We start from the raw sequence: 13,492 nt of genomic DNA, 5'->3' as shown, positions 1-13,492 counted from the left end.
AATCTATCTGTAAAAAAATGACCCTTGACCCTTACCTCAAATGATAAACAAAAACTAACTCAAAATGAGTTTCAGAGCTGAACATAAAAACTAAGACTATACAACTTCTAGGAGAAAATTTTACAGGCCAAAATCTTTGCGATCTTGGAATAGGCAAATAGATAAGATACAAAAAGCTCAAAATACAAAATAAAAAATTTTATAAATTAAACTTAAAAGTTAAAACTTATGCTCTGCGAAAGACTATATTAAGAAAATGAAAAGGCAAGCCACAGATGGAAGAAAATATTTATGAAACAAATATTGGATAAAGGACTTATATCCAGAATATATAAAGAACTTTTACAACTAAATAAAGAAGCACAAGCTGGAATCAAGATTGCCGGGAGAAATATCAATAACCTCAGATATGCAAATGACACCACCCTTATGGCAGAAAGTGAAGAGGAACTAAAACGCCTCTTGATGAAAGTGAAAGAGGAGAGTGAAAAAGTTGGCTTAAAGCTCAACATTCAGAAAATGAAGATCATGGCATCTGGTCCCATCACTTCATGGGAAATAGATGGGGAAACAGTGGAAACAGTGTCAGACTTTATTTTTGGGGGCTCCAAAATCACTGCAGATGGTGACTGCAGCCATGAAATTAAAAGACGCTTACTCCTTGGAAGGAAAGTTATGACCAACCTAGAGAGTACATTGAAAAGAAGAGATATTACTTTGCCAACAAAGGTCCGTCTAGTCAAGGCTATGGTTTTCCAGTGGTCATGTATGGATGTGAGAGTTGGACTGTGAAGAAGGCTGAGCGCTGAAGAATTGATGCGTTTGAACTGTGGTGTTGGAGAAGACTCTTGAGAGTCCCTTGGACTGCAAGGAGATCCAACCAGTCCATTCTAAAGGAGATCAGTCCTGGGTGTTCTTTGGAAGGAATGATGCTAAAGCTGAAACTCCAATACTTTGGCCACCTCATGTGAAGAGCTGACTCATTGGAAAAGACTCTGATGCTGGGAGGAATTGAGGGCAGGAGGAGAAGGGGACAACAGAGGATGAGATGGCTAGATGGCATCACCGACTCGATGGACGGGAGTTTGAGTGAACTCTGGGAGTTGGTGACGGACAGGGAGGCCTGGCATGCTGCGATTCATGGGGTCACAAAGAGTCGGACATGATTGAGCGACTGAAATGAACTGAACTGAACTGAATAGAAGACCACCAGTACCAAACGGCAAAAGATTTGAACATTTCTACAAAGCAGATAAACAAATGGCAAATCAGACCATGAATGGTCAACATCATTACGATCATTATTAATCATAAGGGAAATGCAAATCAAAACCAGACAGATACCACTATACACACCTACTAGATGAACCAAAATTAAAGAGACTAATCTTACCAAGTGTTGGCACAGATGTGGAATAACTAGAACTCTCATGTGGTAGGGATGCCAAATGATACAGCCACTTTGGAAAAGAGCCTCTTGGTTTCTCATACACTAAAACATACACTTACCACCTGATCTAGCAACCTTGCTCATAGGTGTTAACCCAAGACAATGGAGAACATTATGGCCATTTAAAGATCTGTACTCAAGAGCTCATAACCATCAAAATGTCCATAAACCGCAAAATGGATAAACAATTGTAGCATGACCTCACCGTGGAATATTACTCAGCAATAGAAAAGGAACAGACTACGGACACTTGCAACAACATGGACAAGTCTTAAAAGTATTGCCCCCAGGGAGAGTCAGATACAAAAAGCTATGTACAGAAGAGTCTGTTTTTATGAAACTATAAAAATGGCAACATTATAGTGACAGAAAGCAGATTAGGGCTGCTAAGAGCTGGCACTGGGGGAGTGGGGAAGATTCACTGCAAAGGGACGCAGGAGAATATTGAGAAGTGATAGAAATATTCTAGCAGCTCATGACTGTAGTCATAGTGACAAACTGTACATGTATTATCAAAACTCACCACTTAGCATTGGTGAATTTTATTATATATAGATTATACCTCAACAAAGTTGATTGAAAATTGTAAGGCACTCAGTAGGGATATGCGCGCACGCTCTCTCTCTCTCTATATATATATATATTTATACACACATCCACATTGTTAGTAAATTTCTTCAGGACAGTGTTTTCTGTTGCTACTTAATCAGAAGACAGAGCTTTCACTGCGACATACTCAGTATCAGAACTCCACTGAGTTCTTTTAAGTCTACAAAGAAATTCAAAGACTGTCACCAGGGCTTCCAAGTTTTGTTTAAACCTTGGTTTTGCAAAAATATTCAAATGAGTGACCATCTTAAATTTATTAAAATCACGGAAACATACCACGTTCTCTCATAAGTTATTATATATTTTTTCAACAATTTTAGGCATTTGGGTAATTGATAAATTGGATAATTGATAATAAGACAGTTAATACACTACCTGGTCATGAAATGCAGTGGACAGAGCAAGTCAGGAATTCAGCTCTCTCCAGACTGTGCAGAGTGTAAGCCTTGAACAAGTCACTTAAATGTTTAAGACTCACTGTTTCCTAATATGGAAAAGGAAGATAAGAAGACTGAAGGAGGTTCTAGGAAAGACTCTTTCCAGTTACAGGCAAGGGTGTCTTCATTGTTTTGGGCCTATGTGGACAAAACAGCTCGTACCCAGTGCTGAGACCATGAGACAACCAGGAAGAGGAAAGTTTTCAGGACCTGTCCAAGGTAAAGGCTACTTAAAAATTAGACTGATTAATGGAGGGTGCTTGATCAAGAAAGATGCAATTCTAAAACATGACCAGGGTATATTACAGATCCGCCTGTATAGGAATTATTCATTGCATGCTAATCATAGGGTTGTGGGGTGGGCTTGTTGTGTTTTTTGTTTTTACTTTTGTTTTGAGAGTTTACCAATTTCATAAACTACAGCTTATAAAGACACAATCTGTTGAATCACCCAGCTTCACCTCCATTCGTGAAGAGGACCTGAGTTGTAACAAGAGCCATAAGAATGGTAAGGTGACATGTACTTCACCCTACAATTTATTTTACTATGCGGCATAACACTAAAGCTTTCACTAACCCGTTAGAGCGTTTGCACACTGATGCCCTGTTAGAGAAGCTAAGAACCACATAATGTTAATCACGCCCTTCCAGAGGTTGATGAACAGATTCCAAAAACAAAATGAAGGTCTAATTCATGTGGTCATACTCTCTACCTTTCTTTACTAAAGACGTTCTAGGAGCTGAGAAGTCTATATACTCTGCAGAGATGCTTCCAATCACACACGTGTAAATGGATGTTTACTGACGGCAGGGGCAAATGTCACCCAAACAGCTACTGTAGAGTGAATATAGTGAAGCAAAAGTAAAGCCTATCCATCAAATATATTGCACTGTGCTTGTGACCGTATCTTCCTCACGAGACTGCAAGCTCCAGGAGGACCGAGAACGCGTGTGCCTCTCTGACTGCTGGATTCCTGCTACACAGTGTGCACTCAATCAACACTGACTGATTAACTGAATATTCAGACACTCTAGGGCTTCCTTGGCAGCTCAGCTGGTAAAGAATCCACCTGCAATGCCCGAGACCCCAGTTCGATTCCTGGGTTGGGAAGTTCCCCTGGAGAAGGGATGGGCTGCCCACTCCAGTATTCTTGGGCTTCTCCGGTGGTTCAGACAGTAAAGAATCTCCGCCTGCAACGCAGGAGACCTGGGTTCCATCCGTGGGTTGGGAAGATCCCCTAGACAGGGTATGGCAATCCACTCCAGCATGGACAGAGGAGGCTGGTGGGCTACAGTCTGCGCAGTCACAAAAGAGTCGGACATGACTGAGTGACTGGGCACAGCACAGACACACCACAGCTCAGTCTGGTCATGCACTTTAGAAACAAAGAACTCTGTGTCATCCCTTTATCTAATAAATCTCACCAGGATCTGATTTAATAAACCAAAGTGCTAAGTGGGAAATAGTAACTGGAATGACAATTGATTTTTTTCATTTGAATATGGCATGTTTTACTGATCAACTAGGTGATTAAACTTTGGAGCAGAAGGTGCTTTGTGAATTAAAGAAGGAAAAAAGCTTCCAAAAAAACAAAAATAAAATAATAATACAAATGAATCTGTATACAAAATAGACTCAGTGATACAGAAAAACAAATTTATGGTTACCAAAAGGGAAGCAGGAGGATGGGGTAAATTAGGAGTATGGAATTAACTCCCAATTAGGATAAATTAGGAGTATGGCTCAGATGGTAAAGAATCTACCTGCAATGTGGGAGACTTGGGTTCAGTTCCTGGGTCAGGAAGATCCCCTGGAGAAGGGAATGGGAACCCACTCCAGTATTCTTGCCTGGAGAATTCCACGGACAGAGGAGCCTGGTGGAGCTACAGTCCATGGGGTTGCAAAGAGTCGGACACAACTGAAGCGATTAACAACATAAAACACATATGGAATTAACAGATACAAACTACTATACAAGCAACAAGGATCCACTATTTAGCACAGGGAACTATACTTAATACCTTGCAATAACTATCAAGGAAAATAACCTGAAACATATATATATATATAACTGAATCACTAGCTGGACACCTGAAACTAACATAATATTGTATTAATAAATCAACTATACTTCAATTTTCAAAAAATCACCATTAGAATAAAAGGGTAATATTGGTGCAGAAAAGATCCACTGGTAAAGGCTAAAACTAGTGAGTTGAAGTTTAAGCAGAAACAGGATATTTGCAAAGTCACACAGTACTGCAGGGCTTCCCTAGTGGCTCAGCAGTAAAGAATCTGCCTATCAATGCAGGGGATGCAGGTTCGATCCCTGTGTCAGGAAGATCTCTTAGAGAAGGAAATGGCAAACCACTCTAGGGCTTCCCTGGTGGTTCAGATGGTAAAGAATCAGCCTACAATGCAGGAGACCTGGGTTCAATCCCTGGGTCGGGAAGATCCCCTGGAGAAGGGAATGGGAACCCACTCCAGTATTCTTGCCTGGGAAATGTCATGGACAGAGGAACTTGGTGGGCTATAGTCTAAGGGGTCACAAAAGAGTCATGATTCAGTGACTTAACAGCAATAACAACAAAAGTATTGTAAGCAGATAGGGTAGGTGGTCCCCAGAGAAAAAGAACCAGGCATGATTTTCTTGATGTAAGAAGCCATTTTGACCTAAGCCACTTTGTGATTTAAGCCTTGCCCTTGAACAGATCTCAGTAATTCTGTAAGATAAACATTATGATCCAATATGTGATATCTTTGAGTTCTGTAGGAACTAAGGGCCCCAACCCAGGTGGAGGAGGGTAACTACCTGCTGAGATGGAAGTCTGGTCAGAATTGAGGGAATGTCACCATGGTGACCTTTTCTGACCCTCCTGACGTCAATCATCAAGAGCTTCAGCTCTGGCAGCCTTTATCCCAGTTCCATGCAGAAGTCTCTGGTCAAGCCCCTTCATGCATACGAGGTACCCTTGGCTTAAAACCTCCCCAGTTTTGCTGTTGAGGGAGACATTGCTTTGGAAAAGATCCCTGGTGTTCTCTTTACCTGCTGCAAATAATAAATCCTCCCTTTTCCCCCCCCCCACACACAAAAATAAAGTATTTAGAAGTAAAGAAACTTATGGGAAACATTAAGTTACAGTTGACTGATCCTCATTCTAAGGATCTCTATGTTTAAAGAATTAATTCTTTTAGAATCAAATAACCACCTCAGATCAGTGCCAACCAATTCTGACAAGGCCAGCCATTTTTCCTTTTTCATATTCTTTGTCAGCTATTAAACGTTATACGTGCAGGGCAAGCAGGTGAGGGTTTTCTCCCCACACCACCAAGCAATTCTCGGATACCAGACAAGTGTGCCGCAATTCTGACACTACCTACTTGGAGATAGTATCAGATTCCACAGGTTAAGGAAACAGTCCCACAAGACTCTGCCCCGGCCCCCGCCTCCTCACCCTTACTTTCAGAGGATAGTCCCCAAGTCCAGGGTGTCACCTGTGCTTCTGACAGATTGGCTGTGTATGGGAAGTTCCAACAACCCCTCACCCCCTTTTATTCGATTAATTTGCTGGAACAGCTCACAGAACTCAAAGAAACATTTTACGTACTAGATTACTGGTTTATTATAAAAGGATGTAACTCAGAAACAGCCAAATAGAAGACAAGCACAGGGCAAGGCACAGCAGGGCGCCACTCCCCCAGGGCCTCCATGGCCTCACTAACCCAGAAGCTCTCTCAATCCCATCCTTCTGGGGTTTTCTCTCGGCTTCACTACATAGGCAAACTTGATTAAATAAATGGCCACTGTCAACTGTACAACCTCCAGCTCCTCCCTCCTCCCCAGAGGTGGTAGGGAGGGATGGGTAGGATTGAAAGTTCCAACCCTCTAATCTCAAGATTGAGTCCCCTTAGGTTAGGCTGTGCCTCATTAGCCTAACAAAAGACATCTTTCTAGCTCTCACCACTCAGGAGATTCCAGTAGTTTAAAGTTCTGAACCAGAAACTGGATGAGAACCAAACATATATTTCCCATTATAAATTACAGCATCACAGTTACCAACAGTATTTCTATCATTCAAACATTACTCTGTATTTTACTTTGCAAGTCTAAAGCCTATCTTTTTGCTTTTAATTTGCAGAACCCCAGATGTGATGCAGGAAAAGACTGAAAGCAGGAGGAGATGGGAATGACAGAGGACGAGATGGTTGGATGGCATCACTGACTCAATGGACATGAATTTGAGTAAGCTCCATGAGATGGTGAAGGACAGGGAAGCCTGGCGTGCTGCAGTCCATGGGGTCGCAGAGTTGGTCATGATTGAGCCACTGAACAACAAAGATGTGATTTTAGAGTTACTTTAAATTCATTAGCTATTCATTTACACAGTTTGGGAGAAATGTCTGCAGATAACTAATTTCATATTTTATAAATTCTTTTTTATGCTCTCTGCAAGCAGTGATGCCTCCTGACCTGGTACCCAAACTCCGGGGTCGCAGTTTTACCACTGGAGTCCATAGCCCTATTCCTACCTATTATTACAAGGAAAAAAGGGCAAGAAATCCAGAAACAATATAGTCAGTCATTGATTTTAAACCTCATTTTGACATGGAACTGTGAGAATTTAATGAAAACTTTTCTGACCTTCCTAGAAAAATATATATACACAGACATGTTGATACACCTTTTTGACTCTTCCTGGATTCCCCAACACTTGATCATAGGTCTCAGGATAAGCTGCCTTAAGGACATAACTACATACAATGTCAACTAATATAGTGTAGTGCTGGCTTGACATTAATTTGGAATCATGCCATCAGACTGACAGGATACCAAAGGCAAGGCCATTAATCAAAGAACTGAAGATTCTAATCCAAAGGTACTTCTTTACCAGAAACTGTAAGTGATAAAACGACCACACTGGCCATCCATATTACTGCCATCTCCTGGGTATCTTAAAATGCAACAGATGAGGGAATTTTCCTGGTGGTCCAGTGGTGAGGCTCTGCACTTTCACTGCCAAGGGTGTCGGGTCCCTGGTTGGGGGACTAAGATCCCACAAGTCACATGACATGGCCAAAAAGAAATTTAATAATAAATAAATAAATGCAGTATGTTAGCAGCAGTAGTACTAACAACTAGTGTTTATTGAGCATTTATTATATGAAGACACTGTTGTAAGAACTTTATATGAATTCATTTAGTCTTTACAATGACCCTAAGAGATAAGCATATTTTCCTTTTAAAAATGAGAAAACAGATGAAGCTTTCTAACTACACATTGGAGACAAGGTGTAATACAACCACGTTAGAATGTTATTAACAGCATGTTTTATTTCCTGAATACAATGTGACCTAGTAGTATATTTATCAAAATCTATTCGATGATAAATTACAATAAAATGGGGTCCACCAATGTCTGCTTTAAGAATAGCATGTTGACTAATAAATTACCTGGGAGGGGCTTTTACCATTTTAATAGAAACATACCTTAAACTCCCAAATGTTTGTACTTTTTGCAAACATGAAGGATTACTTTCAGTCGTACTTTAAAGAGATAACATCAATACTGACATTCTTAGACCATGACATTTCCTCTTGAAACTTTCATTTTTGGACTCACTTCAAAAACCCTGAGTATTGCTAATAAAAGACATGACTTGGAGCATCTGCTGGGCATACTTGCGGAAATTGCCATCCTCTCATTGGCAAGGCCTGCTTCCTGCCAGAGATCTGAAGTGACTTCACCACACACAGTTAGTACACTGAATCCCCTCATCCTTGTGGGAACGATGCCCCCAGGCAGTGAAGTTAGGGTGTGGTGAACTCACAGTCAAAAACTCTTTTTTTCAAACCTGCACAAGCACAGACCTGGCTAAAGCCTTTCAAAACTCTCTTAATTAAAGCTGCAATTTTCACTCCACCCTCTTTCTCAGAGCATTTCAGACAAACTGGAATGTCACTGAGGCTGGAGGAAAATAGCAATATTCTGAACATTATTCTAAAATGTGAGTTTATCATACAATTGAAATCCATAAGTGACTGGGCTGTTAGTTGTAAAACGGTTGCTATACTTAAATGCTAACTATTGGCAACTCTATCATACTATGAGACCCTAGCTCAGGGCCACATGTACAAGGAAGGATAATACAAATATCATCCAAAAACAATGAAGATAATGCTAACCAAAGTCAAATGTGCTTACAGTGAGGTCTTTGCACTCTTTGGGTGCTTGGAGAGCCCGACTTTATGTTTTTCTGTAAAGCTTCATCACAACCTTCCACAGCATCTTCAAGGCCTTGCTCAGAATCACTTGATTTTGATTTTCCTGCTTCGTTTATATTGGACTTGTCAAGGTTTTCAGACATTCTCAATTAAGTTCATTCACTTTCCTAGAGGAAAAAAAAAATGAACCAAAATGTTCTTGCTCTGACACTAACTGGCAGTGTGACTCTAAGCAAATGATTTAATCTCTTTGGGTTTCAGATTTATCACCTGTAAAATAAATGGGCTTGCTAAGATCTTATTCTTATCCCACTATAATATTCTACTTCCATGATTAAACAGATCACCTGTAAAATGACACTTATAACTATCAAATTCATGGACCTATACTTCACAGAGTAACAAGTTCGAATATTTTGTCCCAATCTGAGTACTATGTCACGAGAACATGGCCTTAACACTATAAACTGCCTGCTTGTATTTTAATCAAACAGTGATTTAATTCTTAAATTCTTTCATTCCTGAGAGCTGAAAGGAAGACTCTGGAAATAATGCTTTTCATCAGAGTTCAAAGTAAATATACACTGGACTGAGAACTTGGTTCCCAATCCTATTATGTGGATAAGCACCCGGGGATGACAAATAGAAAGCAGAATCTCATGAAGCATTTAAGAAAAATGTGTGGGGAAAATATTTTTATCAATCCCTTGCCAGTCAGCAGGAAAAGATGGTGAGTAAAGTAGGAAGTTGCAAACCACCATAATGTATATGGTTGGGGGGGTGTTAACTGTCTTGGGTGTTGATTAGAAGAGGTCTAACACTTAACATGTTGGTTTGGGCTAGTTAATAAAGGCCTAAAATAAAGGCCTTATTTACTATAAATGTTTCTTATTAAGTTTTTTTCCCCTAATTTTTTTTACTGAGTTCTTTATTCCTAATGGGCTTCCTAATAAAGGAAAAGACAGACACAATGTTTTCTGCTTTTATAACACTGAAAATAATTAGCATTTATACTAGTGGCACTTGAAGACCACAGAATATTTTCATAAGCACTAATTAGACTTTATTACACTCCTGGAAGGTAATCCAAGGATCGAAAGAAATGTTGACCATTTTTAGGAGGTTTGGCAGACTCCTTTCTGCACATTAGAAGAATCACTTGATATAATTATCTGAATATCAGATAAGCCCATTAAACAAAATGAAGTTACTGGAACTGACATTTTCAGGCCTGTATTATTAATATGAAGGTTGCTTTAATGTCATTCCTTTTTAACCTTCCAGCATCCCACTCCAGACACCCATCTCCTCTGTCCTAAATCCTGTCTGGCTCTGGAAATGCTCCAAGAACATCTCCTATGAGAAGGGACAAACAAAAACACTTCTGATTTTATCCTCTTCACATATTGGGAATGAGCTGAGGATGAAGTAGCTCATTCTGTGCAATAAGGAGAAAAAGCAGAATTTCCAGGTCTTTAATATTCAGTTTAGTAAACTAACCCATCCTTTTAAGATTTGGTTCAAGATCTATCCCTTCCCAGGTCACTTGCCCAACCTCACCAGTGTTTGTTCCTTTCTCTGAACGCCTGTAGGGATGGATGGTAGTCATCTGGCATTCATCATTGCCTTAAAGCCAACTCAAAATATGCTACTTTAAATAGGAATAGAACGATGAAAAGGCATGGTCGAGAGGGGGAGAGAGACATTCTTACAAGGAAATACAGTTAAACTTAAGCCTTAATGGCATTATGAAATCACTAAGCAGGAGAAACTAATTCTTCCCGGAAGGAGGTTGGGATAACCTTCCAGAAAAGATGATATTTGAGCCTGTCTTTTTGAAAAGAGTAGGATTTCACTCAATTAAAAAACATTTGGAGGGAATTCCCTGTCAGTCCAGTGGTTAAGAACTAGGCACTTCCATTGCAAGGGGCCTTTGTTGGGGAACTAAGCCATGCGGGTGCAGCCAAAAAAAAAAAAAAAATCAAACACAAAACATCTGGAGGAAGAGAAGGTGAAAGGCGGGGGGGGGGGGGGGGGCGCGTTTCACTTAAAGGGCAGGATCAAAGGCAAATGAAAATACGCAGGACAAGCAGCAGGTGACAAAGGAGCGATGAGGTGGGGTTAGATAGTAAAATTGCTAGTTCTTCTTAATAAAAAAATAAAAAAAAAACTCTTCACCTATATTTTTAACTTCTTACAGGCCAGACCAACCACATTCCCCACATATGCTCCACACATATAAGTATATGCCCCGAACAGATATCCACTAAGTATTTATTGATAGCTGTGTCATCTATTTAAAGTCAGTTTATGCGGGAGGGCTGGGCATTAGTCTCAGACATACCTGGGTTCCAATTCTGGCTCTTTACTAGCTGTGTTAACTTCCGTTTCCTCATCTGTAAAACGCAGCTACCTACCTCCTGGGTTTGGGGGAAGTGTCTGTGACAGGACGAGCATAACGACAGCTGGTGCACAACCGGCTTCCAAAAATGGTAACTATAATTACAGGGCTATATAGGATGCAGCGAGGAACCATTTAACTGCATGCAGTGTGCTCATTCATTCAACAATCCCCAACTCCTGCCATGCCTAAAAAGGGAACCGAGGGTAGGAGGATCCTCGCACTTGCCGTGAAGACTGTCTGAGCCTCACGCCGAGCCCAAGCTGCTCTCAAGAGTCTCTCCAGGAGAAAGGGTCTTTCAGCAACAGCAAGGAGCTCTGTCCAACGCCGGCGAGAAACCCTTTCCCCAGCCCTCGGCGTCACGCACGCCCAGCGTCCGGATTCCGTTGTAAACAACTGTTTGCGCCGGGGAGGGAGTGGCCGGGCCGGGAGCTGGCGAGGCGCGCCCGGAGGGTGGCCTCGAGGGGCGGGACAAAGGCCGCGCTAAGCCTCAACCTGCCCGCTGCGTCTGCCTCTTCCCCTCCTCCACTCGACATCACTGGGCCCCGATCGACGGAAAACGGCGAAGCAGCGCCTGCAATCTCGACCTCGTCCCTGGCGTGCCGACTCCGCAGGGCTGCCAGCCCGCGCATCCGCTTCCCTCACCTGCTGCGGAGTGGGCGTCTTCCCTCCTGCCGCTCCGCCGGGGATCTGGCGGCGGCGGAGGCGGGGAGGATGCGCGGCGGGCAGGGCCGGTTCAGCCTCTGCCCCTCGGAGGCCGCATCCCTCGCTGCGCTGCGAGCGGTCCTCCCCCCCGGGCTCGGGTGGGTAGCGGCCAGCGCGGCGGCTCCTCAGTGTCGGGTAGCGGGAGGAAGCGCTCAGCCGGGAGGCGCCTGTCCCACGTAGGGCGTCGCCATGTTCCCTTACGGAAAGGCGGGAGGCGCGGCCGGGTGCCAGTTGCGGGGGCTCAGTGGGCTGTGACTCGGAGCCGGGAGGCCCCCGCCCCACGGAGGGCGGCGCCATATTTCTGTACGGAAAGACGGGTTGCGGGGGAGGCGGTGCGGAGGCAGTCGAGGAAAGCGAAAGGATTGGCTGTTTCGGTGCAAAGCCTTCCCCGCCCTGGTTTTCAAATTTAAATATTACACCATGGTTTATAGCCACGTTGTTTGTTCCCCTCCCCTCCTTTTTGGTTGTTAAAAAAAAAGTCATGCCCACCACCTGGATGGCCAAGTTTCATTTTAACGGCACAGATTCGATTTGGTTTGAGTCATCTCTTTTATCTAAGCGGCCGCTACGCTTTGTGGACAGGAAGAGCTAGACCCTCGCCCTGAAAAGATGGAAGGCAAGGAGGCAAAGACTTCTCACGAGGGTTCAACTCTGTTTAGAGAGCTCAGAAACACAGCACTCAGCATTTTATGTGCCACCTGTATTCTAGAAAGGAAACACCGTGTTAAGACAAGCTTGTTCTGAAGCCTCCTTCCCCTTTGTCTCAGGTACACTGGCCGTGGCTGTCGCAGCCCTGAACAGTTGCTGATCCAAGAAAACCATGCTTTTCTCAGCCTGTATAGTAAGACAGCAAAGTACACGAATAGAAATAGTTGTGGGGGGTCTAATCTTCAAAAGTTCCGTAACTTTTATCTGTTCTTTTGTAAAATGCTGTAAGAATGAACATCAAACATGTGTGCCTTAAAATGAAGGTAACAATCAAGCCTCTTAGCTGCAGCCTATAAACTTGTTAAATAACTAGAACCAACCAAGATGGAGTGGAATTAGGAGTTGCTTTCAAACGCCACTTCTAAATAGATCACACATGGGCAGTTATTCCTGAAGTATTGAAGACTGCAATAATTCCACACCCTTAAGCCAATCATTAACTAGCACATTGAAGAATTTTTCCTGAAACACACAGTTCTCAGAAAAGGATTCACTTTCGGGGGGAGGGGGATGCCATAAGATATTAACTGGAACTAAGATTTAGGAAGAAAACATTCAGTTCTCACTTCAGAGTCTAGATGAATATACTTTTTGGTATTGTTCAGTTGCTAAGGTGACTCTTTATGACCCCTTGGACAGCAGCATGCCAGGCCTCTCTGTCCTCCACTATCTCCCAGAGTTTGCTCAATTCATGTCCATTAGTCGGTAACGCTATATAACCATCGCATCCTCTGCCACCCCTTCTCCTTTTGCCTTCAGTCTTTCCCAGCATCAGGGTCTTTTCCAATGAGTCAGCTCTTCGCATCAGGTGGCCAAAGTATTGGAACTTCAGCATCAGTCCTTCCAATATACCATAGTCTCTAGATTAGCTGTTCCCTTCTCCAGGGGATCTTCCCAACCCAGGGATCAAACCCAGGTCCCCCACATTGCAGGCAGATTCTTTACCAGCTGAGCCACT

General features: G+C 42.6%; 1 protein-coding gene across 8 annotated transcripts in view; it reads right to left on the bottom strand.

Moving 5' to 3' along the window:
• TCP11L1 (t-complex 11 like 1) overlaps positions 1-12,035 on the bottom strand; it is a 36,428-nt gene extending 24,393 nt beyond the window's left edge. Inside the window, exons 1-2 of one of the 8 annotated variants that reach the window (XM_012096181.5) lie at positions 11,065-12,035; positions 8,701-8,887 (exon numbers count right to left, since the gene is read on the bottom strand). In XM_012096181.5, coding sequence (XP_011951571.1) covers positions 8,701-8,863 — 163 coding nt within the window. In that variant the 5' untranslated portion in view covers positions 8,864-8,887; positions 11,065-12,035. Of the gene's footprint in view, positions 1-2,434; positions 2,544-8,700; positions 8,890-11,064 lie in introns of those variants that run through there. The other 7 variants (XM_042233330.2, XM_004016383.6, XM_012096180.5 and 4 more) reach the window with 7 other exon arrangements.
• Between the last annotated feature and the right edge of the window lie 1,457 nt (positions 12,036-13,492).

The sequence above is a fragment of the Ovis aries genome, chromosome 15 (assembly GCF_016772045.2).
Source record: "Ovis aries strain OAR_USU_Benz2616 breed Rambouillet chromosome 15, ARS-UI_Ramb_v3.0, whole genome shotgun sequence".
Classification (NCBI taxonomy): Eukaryota; Metazoa; Chordata; class Mammalia; order Artiodactyla; family Bovidae; genus Ovis; species Ovis aries.
Note: the sequence above shows the minus strand (reverse complement) of the source record. Positions and strands in the feature narration are given on the sequence as shown.